Source organism: Mus caroli, unplaced genomic scaffold (assembly GCF_978045245.1).
Source record: "Mus caroli unplaced genomic scaffold, Mus_caroli_1 scaffold_5, whole genome shotgun sequence".
In the NCBI taxonomy this organism is placed as follows: domain Eukaryota; kingdom Metazoa; phylum Chordata; class Mammalia; order Rodentia; family Muridae; genus Mus; species Mus caroli.
The window spans coordinates 1,187,769-1,205,223 of record NW_028227260.1 but is presented as its reverse complement, the minus strand read 5'-3'; the positions used below and the strand labels follow the sequence as shown (position 1 = coordinate 1,205,223).

The 17,455-nt window shown below is 40.9% G+C and overlaps 1 protein-coding gene and 1 pseudogene across 1 annotated transcript; both read right to left on the bottom strand.

Moving 5' to 3' along the window:
• Positions 1-669: 669 nt before the first annotated feature.
• On the bottom strand, positions 670-1,380 carry LOC147004464 (spindlin-2A-like). The gene has a single exon (XM_085837527.1). The coding sequence runs from the start codon at positions 1,378-1,380 to the stop codon at positions 670-672; it is 711 nt and encodes a 236-aa protein (XP_085693653.1).
• A 6,837-nt stretch (positions 1,381-8,217) lies between these two features.
• On the bottom strand, positions 8,218-8,986 carry LOC147004463 (spindlin-2-like; annotated as a pseudogene).
• Between the last annotated feature and the right edge of the window lie 8,469 nt (positions 8,987-17,455).

The window sequence follows — 17,455 nt, the reverse complement described above, 5'->3', positions numbered from 1 at the left end:
CTAGGTATGCATCCGTCCTTCTGGACTCCCAGGTCCTTGGGCCTCTCCTCAGGGTCCTCTCTGAATGGCTCACCCTGCTCACCCTTGCTGTATACCTCTTTTAGACTGCTGTGTGTATCCTTCTTCCTGAATTCCTTAGTTTTCCTATAAGCCAGAAGGTGCCACCATGCCTCACTCTGCTTCCACCCCTCCCGTTCCAATCTATATTTCTTTCTTTACTCTGTCTCTCTTCCAGGAAGCCTCTCTCTGCCACCCCACTCTCTCTGTCTTCTTTCCACCCCTCTTTGGGCAGTCATCTCCTTCTGCCCCCTCCTCCACCAGCCATCTCCAGTTTCTACTACCCCCCCACCCCCGCCCAAGACCAGACCAGCTAAGTCCCATTCCATTTTTAGATGACTGCTTATGATACTAGCTCACTTTTCTCACAGGCTGAATTGACAGCTGTTCCATCCGTCCATTTTCTACCCACCAAGCACACCCAACAAAGTGCTTCAGGCAGCATGCCATGCCCACAGAAGCCTGCATTCTTCAGGACAACTGGTATGCCTGCATTAAGCCCAGGACCCACTCAAGATCAGCAACCTGAGCCCACATAGAAATTACAACTTCATTTCCAAAGAAATTACTTTAACTTTATTTCTACAGCTGTGGCAATGCCATGATAAATAATTAGAACTCTTTCTCCAAGTGAGTGACATGTATATAGACATCATCTTCATACTTGATGAGGTACACTCTAGGTTTGGTTTCAATCTGGCAAAGGATCAGGCCAACCCTCTTGGAGCCGTCATCATTTGTTAATTCCACCTCTTTTCCTATCAGGCCATCCACAAGCTCCAGGTCGATGTCTAAAGGAAGGGGGTCACTGAACCCCTCCATGATTTGTAGGTCACCCTCTTTAAAGTCATCCAGAAGCTGGTACGTGTATAATATGGGATCTCTCTCGTAAGTAATATAAAAGCTGTTATCCAAGATAGGCGCTTGGCTCAGGACCATCCCCCTCCACTCTTCCTTAGAGCCATGCTCACCCTCAAATAAATGTTTAACTGTTTTGCCCACTATGGCATCAGCAAAGCTGGAATCAGTGACTCGGGATGATGCCAACCTCTTGGCGAGAACTTTTAGGGATGATACCCTCTTATCTTTGTGAAGTTCCACAGCAATCACAGAGTCAATCCCATCATATTTAACCAGGTACAGGGAGGGGTTTACTGGCACCTGATCCAGCACAGTCCCTTTCCACTGTGTTATCAGTCCATCTCCTTCTTTCCACTTATGAGAAATTCTGCAGCCCACGATGTTCCTTTGGGCCAGGGCTGGAGATCTGCTCCTCTGCCTCTTCCGACCAGCTCTTTTCTTGGTCAGTTTTGAACTTTCCATGTCCTGTTATGCAGCTTTGCTGCCCTTCTGCTTCCTGGGTCCTGGAGGGTCCAAGGCTGCAGTGTGAAAGGGGGAGAGAAAGTTGACTGTGGGGGTAAATGATGAACTTTTCCCTGTGAGTGCCTCCATGCCTTTTGCTGGTTCCTAACTGCTGGTGCCAGGAACCTGAGGATGAAGATTGAAACCTGCCCTGGCACCTGGTTGTGTGGTGCTGTCTCTGGGGTTCCCTAGCGCCCCTGTGAAGGAAGTACTAGAGAGTGGCGAAGGGGTGGCTGGTGTCCAATAGAATCTGGAATCCCCCAACAGAGGAACAAGAGACTCTCCTCAGTGACTGGCTGTTCTGTTCCCAGAGACTAGGTGCTCTGCTGAGTCTAGCGCCCTGCTCCCATAGGATAGTTGCAAATTGGTTTGGAAGTCCAGAAGAGCTGTAAAGAGCCTCTCCTCCCTCCACTTTAGTGTTCCGAGCTTCCCTGCCTGCAGCTCCCAGTCCCCTCTGCTTTCCCTAGCTGCTTCCAGGTACCCACCTCCGGGCTCCACCTTGTTCTTTCCAGAACCTCAGTCTGGCTCTGAAGGACACCCCCAGTTTCTGCTGCTCGCTGCAGATCCCCCCTCCTACCCCTTCCCCTTTGTCTTCCCCTGGGCTCCTCTTCCCAGTGCTACTTAGTTTCTCCTGTGGGGGTCCGTCCCATCCTCCCCCCTACCTCCCACCGCTCCAGGAAGCCCACCTTTTAGCCTACCCTTTCTGGTGTCCTGCTGCCAGAGATAGTGGCTGCCAGAGGGGGCTCCAGACACTTGGTTGCCACTTTTTCTAAAAGCCCTAGGTGAGGTGAAGGCGTCCAGCCCAGGGAGTGCTCGCCAGCAAGAGTTGTGGGAGCCGTGGCAGAGCAGTTGAAGTGACCGTTGCTGGTGTTCTGCTGCTGCTGGTGGGCTCGCGCTTGTCCTCGTGCTGCTGGTGGGCTCGCGCTTGTCCTCGTGCTGCTGGTGGGCTCGCGCTTGTCCTCGTGCTGCTGGTGGGCTCGCGCTTGTCCTTCTGCTGCTGGTGGGCTCGCGCTTGTCCTCGTGCTGCTGGTGGGCTCGCGCTTCCTTCTGTCTAGCTCACACAACTCCCCTGCCACATGCAGATTCTGTGGAAGCCTGCTGCTCATTTTTCTTTCTGTGTATGTATTAGTGTGCCCTCCGGTTTATGTTATGCTAGCTTTATTGTTTCCTGGTTTCTTCATGTGCCTGGTGTTGTTTTAGGTTTTGTTGGTTGATTGGTTGGTTGGTTTAGTTTGATTTTGTTGGTAGGTTTGTTTTATGCCTGGAGTCTTTCTCACACTTTTACTTTCAGTATTCTTTTTTGGTAAGTCTTCTCCTGGCTTCTTCATCCTCTTTAGTTCCTCAGTTCTTTTTCCTTGCTTCAGGCACATTCCTTCTGAAATTCTATGAATTCTTTCTCAAATAGTTAGAGGGCACCCCAGTTTCCCCTCAAAGCACAGGGCCACTTGGTCCAAATTTTAATCTAAGATAGTCTTAAACTGAACTATATGGTAGGATTGCTGGTAGTGAGATTTAAGCCAGAATTCCTCAGGAACTAGAGAAACTGTTTTGGCAGCCAAAAGGAGTTCCTTCCTTTTCCAAATGGCAGATACCTGTGATCCCATATCAAAGCCCACGCTGTCCTCCAGGTTATTTAAGTTACTATTCATACTTGTTAAAGGTCTCAAAGCTAGGGCTAGGATCCTGTTCTTTCTCATTCCCTCCCTCCTCTACTGTAAAATCCCAGGCTGGTCCAGGTCATGGCTTTTACTCCTCAGCTTCTCTTCTACCTTATAACTAGCATAACTGCTCCATATCTTGCTTTTCCTGCCCTATGTCATTTTTTTTTTCTCAGTGTTCTCGACACTTCCAGATGTCTCTGGGTGTTCTCTTACCTACAATAAAAATCTTCACCACTAACCATAGAGTGCCCATTCTATACTGTGTTCCTAGCTTACATGGTCAAATTTACATATAAACACAAAGATCACAAATTTTTGCCATAAGTACATTTTGGTAATAGGTCATTATACATACACAGTATGTTCACCTTCATAAAAATAAAGGTATTAATATACACTAGTAATGATTTTTGTCTGATGATACATATATTTTATAATTTACATATAATATATAAATGATATTCATACATATATATATATACATACATTTGGGATATATATATATATATATATATATAATATTCATAAGGTAAATTGGTCTGAAGTTCCCGTTCCTTTTGGGGGGTATTTGTGTGGTTTAGGTATCAAAGTAATTGTGGCTTCATAGAACGAATTGGATAGAGTACCTTCTGTTTCTATTTTGTGGAACAGTTTGAGGAATATTGAGGAATAAGGTTTGTCTATTTTGTTGATTTTTCTCAAAAAAACAGCTCTTGGTTTGGGTGATTCTTTGTATAGTTCTTTTTGTTTCCACTTGGTTGATTTCAGCCCTGATTTTGTTTATTTACCGCTGTCTACCCCTCCTTGGGTGAATTTGCTTCTTTTTGTTCTAGAGCTTTCAGGTGTGATGTCAAGCCACTATTGAATGCTCTCTCTAGTTTCTTTTTGGAGGTCCTCAGAGCTATGAGTTTTCTTCTTAGGACAGCTTTCAAGGTATCCCATAAGTTTGGGTATGTTGTGTCTTCATTTTCATTAAACTCTAGAAAGTCTTTAATTTCTTTATTTCTTCCTTGACCAAGTTATCATTGATTCGAGTGTTGTTCAGTTTCCACGTGTATGTGGGCTTTCTATTATTTATGTTGATATTGAAGATCAGCCTTAGTCCATGGTGATCGGATAGGATGCATGGAATTATTTCAATCTTCTTATATCTGTTGAGGCCCTTTTTTTGACCTATTATATGGTCAATTTTATAGAGAAAGTACATTGAGGTGCTGAGAAGAAAGTATATCTTTTTGTTTTAGGAAAAAATGTTCTATAGATATCTGATAAATCAATTTGTTTCATAAGTTCTGTTAGTTTCACTGTGTCTCTGTTCAGTTTCTGTTTCCAGGATCTGTCCATTGATTAGAGTGAGGTGTTGAAATCTCCCATTATTATTGTGTTTGGTGCTATGTGTGTTTTGAGCTTTATGGAGCATAGATGTTCACAATTGAGAGTTCATCTTCGTAACTTTTACCTTTGATGAGTATGAAGTTTCCCTCCTTATCATTTTGGATAACTTTAAGTTGATTTTATTCGATAGTAGAGTGGCTACTCCAGCTTGTTTCTTTCAACCTTGTGATAGTTTGTATATTCTTGGACCAGGGAGTGGCACCATTTGGACGTGTGGCCTTGTTGGAAAAGGTGTGACCTGGTTGGAATAGGTGTGTCACTTTGGGTGTGGGCATAAGATCCTCACACTAGTTGTCTGGAAGTCAGTCTTACACTAGCAGCCTTTGGGTGAAGACGTAGAACTCTGAGCTTTGCCTGTGCCATGCCTGCCTGGATAATGCCATGCTCCCACCTTGATGATAATTGACTGAACCTCTGAACCTGAAAGCCAACCCCAAGTAAATGTTGTTTTTTATAAGACTTGACTTGGTCAAGGTGTCCGTTCAGAGCAGTAAAACCCTAACTAAGACAGACCATTTGCTTGGAAAATTGTTTTCTAGCCTTTTATTCTGAGGTAGTGTCTGACATTGTCACTGAGGCGGGTTTCCTGTATGCAGCAAAATATTGGGTCCTTTTTACCTAACCAGTCTCTTAGTCTATGTCTTTTTACTGGGAAATTGAGTCCATTGATCTTAAGAGATTTTAAGGAAGAAGTATTGTTTTTTCCTGTTTTTTGTTGTTGTTAGAGTTGGAATTATATTCATGTGGTTATCTTCTTTTAGGTTTGTTGAAAGATTTCTTTCTTGCTTTTTCTTAGGTGTAGCTGCCCTCCTGGTGTTGGAGTTTTCCCTTTATTATCCTTTGCAGGGCTGGATTTGTGGAAAGATACTGTATGCATTTCGTTTTTTCTTGGAATATCTTGGTCCAACTATGGTAATTTAGAGTTTTGCTGGGTATAGTAGCCTGGGCTGGCATTTGTGTTCTCTTATGTTCTCTCTGACATCTGTCCAGCATCTTCTCGCTTTCATAGTCTCTGGGGGCGGGGGGGAATCAGATGTAATTCTGATAGGTCTTTCTTTATATATTACTTGACCTTTTCCCCTTACTGCTTTTACTATTCTTTCTTTGTTTTGTGTACTTGGTGCTTTGATTTTTATGTGACAAGAGGAATTTCTTTTCTGGTCCAACCTATTTGGAGTTCTGTAGGCTTCTTGTATGTTCATGGACATCTCTTTTTTTAGGTTGGTGAAATTTTCTTCTATAATTTTGTTGAACATATTTACTGGCCCTTTATTTTGAAAATCTTCCTTCTAGTCTAAACCTATTATCTTTAGGTTTGGTTTTCTCATTGTGTCCTGGATTTACTGGATGTTTTAGGTTAGGATATTTTTGCATTTTGTATTTTCTTTGATTTATATATGGCAGAATACTGAGGCACTTGGCTGGCATTGCCAAGTCTTCTTCCCAGAAAGCAAACCTTTCTAATCAGCAGTATACAGTCATAGGAATTAGTTGGACAAAGCCAGGGTCCACAGCCATAGCCCTTTTGTATTTATAGAACCCTTCCCCAAAAGAGAGGTATAACTTTAATGTTTTGAAGAGCCTGCTTTAATAATGGTTCCTAAATGCTTTAAGCTCCCTTTTAGCCCACCACCCACCAGAGGTGGCAGAAAAGAAGGGATACAGGGGAAGTGCACCTGTTTAGAAATAGTTCTTTGGAGCAACTTCTATCTATATTTTCTGGAAACGCAGAGTTCAGTTCACAGGTTAGCAACTGCACCTCAATCTACATCCAAACACTTCATGGATACACCAGTAGTCCAGTTTTAGACTTGAGCTAGAAAACCTGAATCAGTATCAGTGACACTAACTAGCAGAGAGAGCCAGACCTCAGCCTTGGCATGAGTCAGCAAGAGGGACCCTGGCCAAGAGAACCCCAAGGAAAGTTCCCCACAGTGCCTCTCTCAAGAAAATACCATCAGCAAAGGCACAAGATCGAGAAGTGTTTAGCTATGTAAGTAAGCCAAACTCAGCCACCTTCACTGTTCATCTATCCCTTCTTACAATTCCTCCAAACATCACATGTCTATGGGCCTTGCCACAGCATGTGTCTTGTTTCAGCATGAGGCTGCCTCAGCTGACATCACACTCACAATCAGCTGGAGTCCTCAGAAGTGGTAAGAAGCCAAAGAACACCACAAGAAGTTCTCCAGTGTGTTTCTCCCCATAGAGTCCCAACAAACAAAGTCTAACTACAAAATATAAGGCAGACCAACACACATATTTCATTAGTGAAGATTCCCTCATCACACATCTTCCTTTCACATGCTTGTTTAGCAGAACATCCTTTTACCTGTGTCTGCTTCAGTGAAATGTTCTTTTATGTGTTTGCCTTAGCCAAACACCATGCAACACAACTGACTGTCCAAAGAACCCATACATTTCCATTTCAGAGAGGTACACACATTTCCTTCAGGGTTAGCTCTCAGTTTTAGAAGAAAGGGAAAACTTGTTTGAATAAGAGGTACCTAGAAGGTGTCAGGAGCTATAGGTTTTGTAGGGAGTCTAACCAGAAAGGACAGCTTCCCTATGCCTGGGCAAGGAATGGAGCCACTTGTGGCTTCAGGCAGCTGAGACAGAACATGGACAGGCAAGTTCTCTCAATATCATGGAGACTTGAGGCACAATCAGCAGATATCCCCTCCCACAGGAAGGCAAGGCTATTCCAGCAGCAAAAGGACACTGACACGACTGCTATTCCTGTATCCACTAAGGGTCCATTTCCAAAAAAAAAAAAAAAAAAAAAAAAAAAATACTTGCCCCTTGCCCAGAACAAGCCAAGAACTCTTACTAGCTTTTTCAGGATGCTGGCTATCCCAGACTCTGAAAAAAAAAACCTGAGATATATGTAATGTTGATTTGTGGTTGAAATTGTCCAAGTAGTCCCTGTTGAAATGGCTTTTAGTGACCCTTCAATGCACTTGCATGCCCTCACAAGGCCATTTTTTTCCTGGGCCTTCCTGCTCCCCCCCCCTCCAAAGCTACCCACCATGCTTCCTTATCTCTCACAACCCAGAGGCAGCCTTTCTTCTTGGAATTGGTCCTCCCAGGGGTACCTCTTTAGTGTCTCCATCACTAGGTATGCATCGGTCCTTCTGGACTCCCAGGTCATTAGTCCTCTCCTCCGGGTCCTCTCTGAATGGCTCACCCAGTCCACCCTTGCTGTACACCTCTTTTACACTGCCTTGTGTCCTTCTTCCTGAATTCCTTAGTTTTCCTGAAAGCCAGAAGGTGCCACCATGGCTCACTCTGCTTCCAACCCCTCCCTTTTCAATCTATATTTCTTTCTTCACTCTGCCCCTCTTCCAGGGAGCCTCTCTCTTCCACCCGTCTCTCTTTGGCTTCCTTCCACCTCTCTCTGGTCAGTCATCTCCTTCTGTCCCCTCCTCCACAACCCATCTCCAGTTCCTTCTCCTCTCCCCACCAAGACCAGAACAGATAAGTCCCATTCCATTTTTAGATGACTGCTTATGATACTAGCTCACTTTTCTCATAGGCTGAATTGACAGCCGTTCCTTCCATCCCTTTTCAACCCAACAAACACACCCAGTAGAGTGCTTCAGACAGCATGCCATACCCACAGAAGCCTGCATTCTTCAGGACAACTGGTATTCCTGCATTCAGGATACACTCAAGAGCAGCAAACTGAGCCCATCTGGAAATTACAACTTCAACTTTATTTCCAAAGAAATTAACTTTATTTCTACAGTTGTGACAATGCAGCAACAAATCGATAGAACTGTTTGACCAGGTCGTAGACATAGATATGGAAATCATCTACAAACTTGATGAAGTATACAGTAGGCTTGGCTTCAACCTGGTGAATGACCATTCCGACCCTCCTGGAGCTGTCATCTTTGGTGTATTCCACGTCTTTTCCTATCAGGCCATCCACAAGCTCCAGGTCGATGTCTAAAAGAGGGGGATCACTGAACACCTCCATAATACGGAGGTCACCCTCTTTATAATCAACCAGAAGCTGGTACGTGTATAATACGGGATCTCTCTCATAAGTAATATAAAAGTTGCTATCCAAGATAGCCGCTTGGCCCAGGACCATCCCCCTCCACTCGTCCTTAGAGCCATTCTCACCCTCAAATATATGTTTCACTGCTTTGCCAATTTTGGCATCAGCAAGGCTGGCATCATTGCCTCAGGATGATGCCACCTCGTCAGAAAGAACTTTTAGGGACAATACCCTTTCATACACAGAGTCAATCCCATTATATTTCACCAGGTACAGAGAGGGGTTTACTGGCACCTGATCCAGCACAGTCCCTTTCCACTGTGTGATCGGCTCATCTCCTTCTTTCCACTTATGATTAATTCTGCAGCCCACGATGTTCCTTTGGGGCAGGGCTGGAGATCTGCTCCGCTGCCTCTTCAGACCAGCTCCTTTCTTGGTCAGTTTTGAGCTTTCCATGTCCTGTTAGGAAGCTTTGCTGCCCTTCTGCTTCCTGGGTCCTGGAGGTCTCCAAGGCGATATTTATATCCTTTGGTTCATTTCTTTAGTTTAAATCCTTTCAGCGACCCTTTCATCAGCTTTTCATCTTTCAGGAATTTGTTTTAAAAACATAACACCCCTAGCCCCCAATACACTGATAAAATTGTTCTGTGTACCCGAATTCTCTTTCCTTTCCATTGGAGAAACTTTGAAGGAAGAAATGTGCTAGCACTTTGTTTGCCATTTTGACCTAGTCTCAACCTAATTTTTAGTTAATTAATTAATTTTTTTTCCGGCATGTAGAACTTTTTAAAAATATTTTTATTAGGTATTTTCCTCATTTACATTTTCTTTGTTATCCCAAAAGTCCCCCATACCCTCTCCCCCCACTCCCCTACCCACCCACTCCCACTTTTTGGCCCTGGCATTCCCCTGTACTGGGGCATATAAAGTTGGCAAGTCCAATGGGCCTCTCTTTCCAGTGATGGCCGACTAAGTCTTGTTTTGATACATATGCAGCTAGAGACAAGAGCTCTGGGATACTGGTTAGTTCATATTGTTGTTCCACCTATAGGGTTGCAGTTCCCTTTAGCTCCTTGAGTACTTTCTCTAGCTCCTCCTTTGGGAGCCCTGTGATCCATCCACTTCTGTGTTCGCTAGGTCCCTGCATAGTCTCACAAGAGACAGCTATATCAGGGTCCTTTCAGCAAAATCTTGCTAGTGTATGCAATGGTGTCATCGTTTGGAGGCTGATAATGGGATGAATCCCTGGATATAGCACTCTCTTGATGGTTCAGCCTTTTGTCTCGGCCCCAAACTTTGTCTCTGTAACTCCTTCCATGGGTGTTTTGTTCCCAATTCTAAGAAGGGGCAAAGTGTCAACCTAATTTTTACTGACCTTTCCCTGATCTTTCAATTGGATGGTGCATTCTCCCCAGCCCCTCCCCTTCTTTAAGGCTTTACTGTGAAGAGCCGCCCTCACAGTCACCATTACAAGATGGAGCTGACATCCGTTGCTCCTAAGTGTGCGCAGGCGTCAGGGTATCTTTCCATCGCCTGAGCCCTGCCTCTCTCGTGGAGTTAACTGACTGATAGTGACCAGCCAATCCAGGTGGTGCAGGTCTCCAACCGTTTTTCGCAGCCTATAAAAGGGAAGGGTTTTCTGCTCTCTGGGTCTCCTCTCCTGAAGCTGATCATCTATCTCTCGAGATGTATTAAAGCTGCATCTTTGTATTAAAGCTGCAGGGAAAAGGTAAGTTCGGAGAGATATATCTGATCGTGAACCTCTTATCCCTTTTGATTTCGGTCTTAATCTAGATGCACCCTAAGAAAGGGCGGTAAAAGATCTAGTCTTGGTTGCTGTCCATCGAGGCTGGTGCTGAAATTTGCTGTCCATTGAAACTGGTGCTGAAATTTGCTATCCATCGATGCTGGTGCTGAAATTTGCTGTCCATCGATGCTGGTGCTGAACTTTTTATTCTGTACATCGAGGCTGGTGCTGAAATGTGAGGTGTGGTCAGTCCGACGTAGATATGCGGCAGCACCAAGGAATCTTGTAAGCCTCCCGTAGATAAGGGAGCAGAGCACCGTGTTTACTTTTGGCTTTGCTTAAGGAGTACCATAAGACGGGCGTAGATCATTTTTCCTTTCTTTCTTTCTTTCTTTCTTTTTTTTAGGTGCTTCTCAGACTCTCGGTATTCCTTAGTTGAGAATTTTTTGTTTACCCCTGTACCCCATTTTTAATAGGGTTATTTGTTTCTCTGGAGTATAATTTCTTGAGTTCTTTGTATATATTGGATATTAGCCCTCTATCAGACGTAGAACTAGTGAAGATCTTTTCCAATATGTTGGTGGTCATTTTTGTCTTCTTGACAATGTCCTTTGCCTTATAGAATCTTTGCAATTTTATGATGGCCCAATTCGTCAATTTTTGATTTTACAGTACGTTCCATTGCCGTTCTATTCAGGAATTTTTCCCCAGTGCCCATATCTTTGAGGCTTTTCCCCACTTCCTCCTCTATAAGGTTCACTGTCTCTGGTTTTATGTGGAGTTCTTGATCCACTTAGATTTGACCTTAGTACAAGGAGATAGGAATGGATCAATTCTCATTCTTCTACATGATAACCTTCAGTTGAGCCAGCACCCTTTGTTGAAAATTCTGTCAATTTCTTTCCTTTTTCTTTTTTCTTTTTCTTTTTCTTTTTCTTTTTTTTTTTTTTTGAGTTTGTCTTGACTGCATTTCTCTGTTTATCTCTCCCTGTCTTGGAGATCACTCTGAACACCAGGCTGGGCACAAACTAAGAAATCCATTACCTCTGCCTCAAAATTGCTGGTATTGAACTCAAGGGCCACCACTTCCTGGCAAACTTAAACCCTTAAACTCCAAAAATAAAACCATAAAATTAAAAAAATGCTCAAAAACACAAAAGAAATATCCAAATAAACTCAAGCAAGCAAACAAACAAACAAACAAAAAAAACAAAGAAAATCCGAGAAAAGCCTAAAAAACAACAAAACAAAAAAAAACCTCTAAAACAGTCTCCTAAAAACCCTACAAAACCCTTAACAAAAACACTAGAATTCAAAAAACAAACAAACAAACAAACAAAAAACCTAACTTTTTGCATTTTGCCAAACGTAAGTAAATATTTTATTAATGGGTGTGGAGGGTAGTATACAGATGATGAGTCTCATTGTATATTCTACATCATGGGTCAACTCTTATCCCCTACTTCCTGGACTCATTTCACATCTGGTTTTAACATGGCCCTCTGAATTTTACATACTTAGCAGTTTCTCATAAAATTGCAAATACTTTTGTCTTCTATACTGATCTTACAGAGAACATGGATTGTGTACCTAATATTCTCATGACCTAAGCAAGGAGATTTGGTAATATCTTCGGTTCTTCATGGGATCATGGTGTGCAATCATATATAAGGCAAATATAATCATGAAATATGATTAAATTAATTCTTTTTAAAATCTACTGTACATATAGTTTTACAATAGATTAATTAATGGGAAAAGCTTGTGGAGAATTTATTTAAATTGCAGTTCTATTTTCTAAAGTATTTCTTTGTGAAAATTTAATCTACCTTGAATTTGTAATGAGACAATATGTGGGACAAGGCACAAGGTATGTGTGTGTGTGTGTGTGTTTGTTTCTGTCAGGATTTTATTAATGGTTTTATAATCTATAACTAGTAAATTAGATATGTAATATATTTTATATTTGCAGGTCCCTTTTAAATGACTTTATCACCCCATTGTGGTACAAGAGCAATATATATTTGCAGGATTTATCAGAGCAGCAAACACTCACTTGTCTCATTAGAAATTTCATTTTCAGGTCAGGGGCTACAAACAAAACAGCATGGCTGCCACCCCCTTCTTCCAGAATCTTCTGAATCCAGACCACAATCTGCACTGCTCACAGAGGTTGGCATCTCAGAAATAATTAGACACATGCTGATAATGTATTTTAAGTTTGTCTTTTATGTTTTATATTAGCACATTAAGGTTTCAATAAGCTTACTTTATGTACACCAAATGATTGACATTTCACTCTCTCCATTATGTAATGGTCAGCTATGAATGTTGGGAATATATTGCAGTAAATTTCTCCAACCCAAATATGCCCCGGCCATTGAAACACAACTCAGTTTATATGATTACATGCTGAGCTCCTATATTGGGCAGATCTACCGCTACACTACCATCTTCCACAGCTTAGGAGACCCCTTAGAACTTGCAGTTTCTCCAGGCCATGTGCTTCTGCTCCGCTTTTCTCCTTCATCCTCCTCCTCTGTGTCCTCTCCCACTTCCATTTTCTCCTTCTTCTCTCTCCCTCACCTTCAGCTCCACTTTCCCTTTTATCTGCCCAATCTTCAGCTCTCCTTTATTTTACAAATTAAGGTGGGAAGCAGCTTTACAGGAAATCACCTGAGTGCTGACTCATTCCTTGTTCACAACCACTCACAGGAGAATGGAATTAACATCAAATATAATTAGCCCCAGGGCTATCCAAGACAGGAAATCATTGAGAAGATGCTGGATAAATTCTGAATGTCTAGTAATTCAGGAAAAAAAGCTGATAGTGAGCTGAGTACAAAACTATAGAGATTACAACCTAATTTTTGTTTTAGTTAATTATTTTCCATTAGTCAATGAGTACTGTGAACAAATAGAGGGTACTTTAATTGAGATATTTCCTCAGCTAACACTAGCCTTTCCTCATAACTTTGAAGTATTTTCTTAATTTGTAAGTAATAAAGGATTCCCCGTCTCACTGTGGACACTAGAACCAGAAAATAGTGTTCTTTTAAGATATATACTTTGGTTCAAGGCTCCAGGTATCCATAGTTGTCTTTCTATGACTATAATCCATACATCAATTGACCCCTTCCTCCTCACTTTGCTTATGATAAAAGTTCAATTCAAGCAACAGAGAAGCAAGTTAATATTTGAAGACAATTGGAACAGAAAAAAAAATATGTCCTTAAGAATCAGATAACAATTATGATCTTGTATAAATTAGCATTGCAAAGCATGAGAAACTGCTAATTAAAAAAACAGCAGAATATGCTGGCAGTGGTATAATATTGTTGGAATAGGATAAATAGATATGTAATGACCTTGAATATACAGTGTTTCCTGAGGTCAAATGTTTTGCAATGGCTGCATATACCGGGGAAAAGCTGGATAAAATTAGATTGTTTAACGTTAATTGAAGATTTGGAGAATTATTTCTACATTTTTGTTATTTTTGAAACAAGGCCTTACCAGGAAGTATCAGAAGATTAATGTTTCCAATGAAGGTCAGAATCCATTTTCTACTTATTTCTCCCATCATTTTCTTTAAATATGTTAACACCTTGTAATCATTTAAAGACTATTTTGAGTTAGATTAAGGGAAATTGGCATACTTTTGTACTTCATGTTAATTTATTTTACGGTAGGCTATCTATATCACACATGGTTGGTTTGTACTCATAATATAGGTCTGCCTGGCAAGAAACAGACAGAGATGTTCAGGCCTCTGCCTCTAAAGTGCTTCGATATAAACGTGAACCAACAAAACCACCTGACACTTCTAGTTTTCATGGATAATAATTTTCTCTGCAGGTTTTATATATAGTACTGTCAATAGGTTTGTGAAGTAAAATGTTCTCACATCAATATGTGTTCCTTCTCTTCTATCACTTGTTTTTTGTTTTTCGTTTTTTTCCTTGAAATCTGAATGAATTTTGGGATTAAACTGGCGTGCAGAGCTAAACAAAAAATTCTCAATTGAGGAATATAGAAAGGCTGAGAAGCACATGAAGCATAGTTCAACGTTCAGGGAAATGCAAATCAATAAAACCCTGAGATTCCACTCACACCATTCAGAATGGCTAAGATCACTCAGGGTACAGCACATACTAGTGAGGATGTAGATAAAGAGGAACACTCCTCCATTGCTGGTGGGATTGAAAGCTGGTACAACTATTCTGGAAATCAATTTGGCAGTTCCTCAGAAAATTGGACATAGTACTAACTGAATACCCAGAAATACCACTCCTGGGCATAAACCCAGAAGATGTTCCACCATGCAATAAGGACACATGCTCCACTATGTTCATGGCAGCCTTATTTATAATAGCCAGAAACTGGAAAGAACCCACATGTTGTTCAATAGAGGAATGGATACAGAAAATGTGGTACATTTACACAATGGAGTACTACTCAGCTATTAAAAGTGATGAATCCATGAAATGCTTAGGCAAATGGATGGAACTAGAAAATATCATCATGAGTGAGGTAACCAAATCTCAAAAGTGCACACATGGTATACACTCATTTATAAGTGGATACTTGCCCAGAAGCTCAGAATACCCAAGATACAATTCACAGGCCAAATGAAGCTCAAGAAGGAAGACCAAAGTATGGATACATTGGTCCTTCATAGAAGGAGAAACAATATAACCATAGAAGGAGCTACAGAGACAAAGTGTGGGGCAGACACTGAAAGACTGATCATCCAGAGATGGCCACACCTGGAGATTCATCACAAAAACTGTGACCAAAGCCAGATACTACTGTGAATGACAACAAGTGCTTGCTGACAAGAGCCTGATATTGCAGTACCCTTAGAGGCTCTACCAGTGCCTGACAAATACAGCAGCAGATGCTCACAGCCATCCATTGGTCTGATCACAGGGTCCCTAATGCTAGAGAAAGTAGCCAAGGAGCAAAAGGAGTTTGCAGTCCCATAGGAGTAACAACAGTATGAACTAACTAGTATCCCATAGCTCCCAAGGACTAAATCACCAACCAAAAACTACAAAGGGTGGGATCCATGGCTCAAGCTGCATAGGTAGCAGAGGATGGCTTAGTCAGTCATGATTGGGAGGAAATACCCTTGGTCCTGTGAAGGCTCTATGCCCCAGTGTAGGCAATATTGGGGTGAGGATGCAGGAGTAGGTGGGCTGGTGGGTAGGGAGAGGGGGCAGTGGATGCGGGGGCTTTCAGAGGGGAAACCATTTGAAATGTAAATAAAGAAAATATCCAATAAAAAAGGTGAAAAAGGAAAAAACAATATCCAATAAGTGAACTTTAATTTTAGCTCTTTCTACAGACATTTCCTCCTTTTCCCCTTGTCTCTGCCCCTCTTTCCAGTTCATCCTCAAACTGGTTTTAATTTTCTGTTCCTTTTTGACTAATGTTTAACTTCCTCATGTTTTGTTGTTCAGTCGTTTAAATTTCAACTTCTGAGAATATCAAGTCTCATATCCTTTGAAAATCAAGCTAAATTGTTTCTTTATATTCAGTTTTGTTTATTCTTTATATAATTTAGATTATAGTTCTTTAGGTACGGTAAACAAAAACATTTGGTAAGCAGCTGCATATAGGTTCTTGGCTGTTTATGAGACTTACATGGACACTTGGTTGGATATGGCTGCAAAATCAAATTTTACATTTACTACTTCACTGAAATTTTTGCATACTGTAGTGGCAACAATGTGGTTCTCTTCAACTATGGTCCTAGGACCTTTCATTAACTGGTATAATGAATCATAACTATTATAATGTCCACACATTTTCCTTCTTTTGCAATGTTGCTTGATCAATAAACGTAACATTTTTATGTTTGAATTTTAGTATGATTCTTCATATTTCCATTTTAGTTTTTGTTTTGTAGAATCAAAAAAAGGGAAGCACACACACAAACACACATGGAGAGAAACATATATGCTACCATTACCAATTTCATTGTACCTGAAAATAAATTGTATGATTGTATACATGAGTGATTCCAAATGTCTAACAGAGAACTCTTTTAGCTGAAAAACATCCTCATTAAAGATGCTGTGTATAAAATCATCTCCAAAAAACCACTGGCCTTCCTTTTCCCAAATATAAAATGTTTGTAGAAGTTAGATAAAATGTTTTTACAATACAAATTGCTTACTCAATAATATCAGATTTATTGGTATTACTCTAAACAAGGAAGTGAAAGGTATGTATGAAGAATTGATAAGTCTCTGAAGAAAGATATTGAGGAAGGTATCAGCAGTTGGAAAATCCCCAATGTTCCTGGAACATTAACATAGTAAAAAATGGCCATCTTACCGAAGGTAATTTAGAGATTCGATGCAAATCCAAACAAAATTCTAGCATTATCCTTTTTATTCCTTGAAAGAGCAATTCTCAATTTCATATGAAAAAAAAAACCACCCAGGATATTAAAACTGTTATGTATCAAAAAAATAACGTAGTAAATAAAAAAGGAAATTCTGAAGGTCTAATGAACACTGGTTTCAAACTGTCATACAGGCCAGTAGTACGAAATACTGCATGATATTGCCATGAACATGGACAGTTAGAATTTTGGAGTCAAACTGAAAACTGAGAAACAAACCATCTAACCTAAAGACATTTGATTTTTGAAGAAGAAGCCAAAATTACACTGTGCTAAAGAGAAAGCATCCTCAATAAATGATGCTGGACAAACTGGATGTCTACAGGTAGAGGAAAGCAAATAGATCAGTCTGCACAAAACTCAGGAAAACGTGAAACAAAGACTGCAACATAAAACCTGTCACAAAAGGAACTGGATTACTGCTCAAACACTTTGGCACAGGAAACACCTTTGTAAATAGAACACCAATAATTCAGGCATTGAGATTAACAGTTACTAATCATGGCCCTCATTGAATTGAAAAACCTTCTGTAAGGCAAAGTTAAGCTTCAAAACCACAAGATTGAAACCAATAAATAAGAAAAATATCATCACCAATCCTTCACCTGACAGTGTTATAATCAAAAATATATAAAGGACAGACAAAATTAGATGACAACAAAAGAAATAATCCAATTTAATAGTAGGTAAGTCGGGCTCAGTGCTAAGCAGAGCATTGTCAAAACAGGAAGATCAAATGGCCAAGAAACTCTTGAAGAAACGTTCAAAATTCTTAGTCATCAAGGAATTTGAAATAAAAAATGTGTCTGAAT

What these genes read in the sequence shown, in the direction of transcription:
- LOC147004464 (XM_085837527.1), bottom strand. Translation starts at nt 1,380, where the DNA reads ATGGAAAGTTCAAAACTGACCAAGAAAAGAGCTGGTCGGAAGAGGCAG.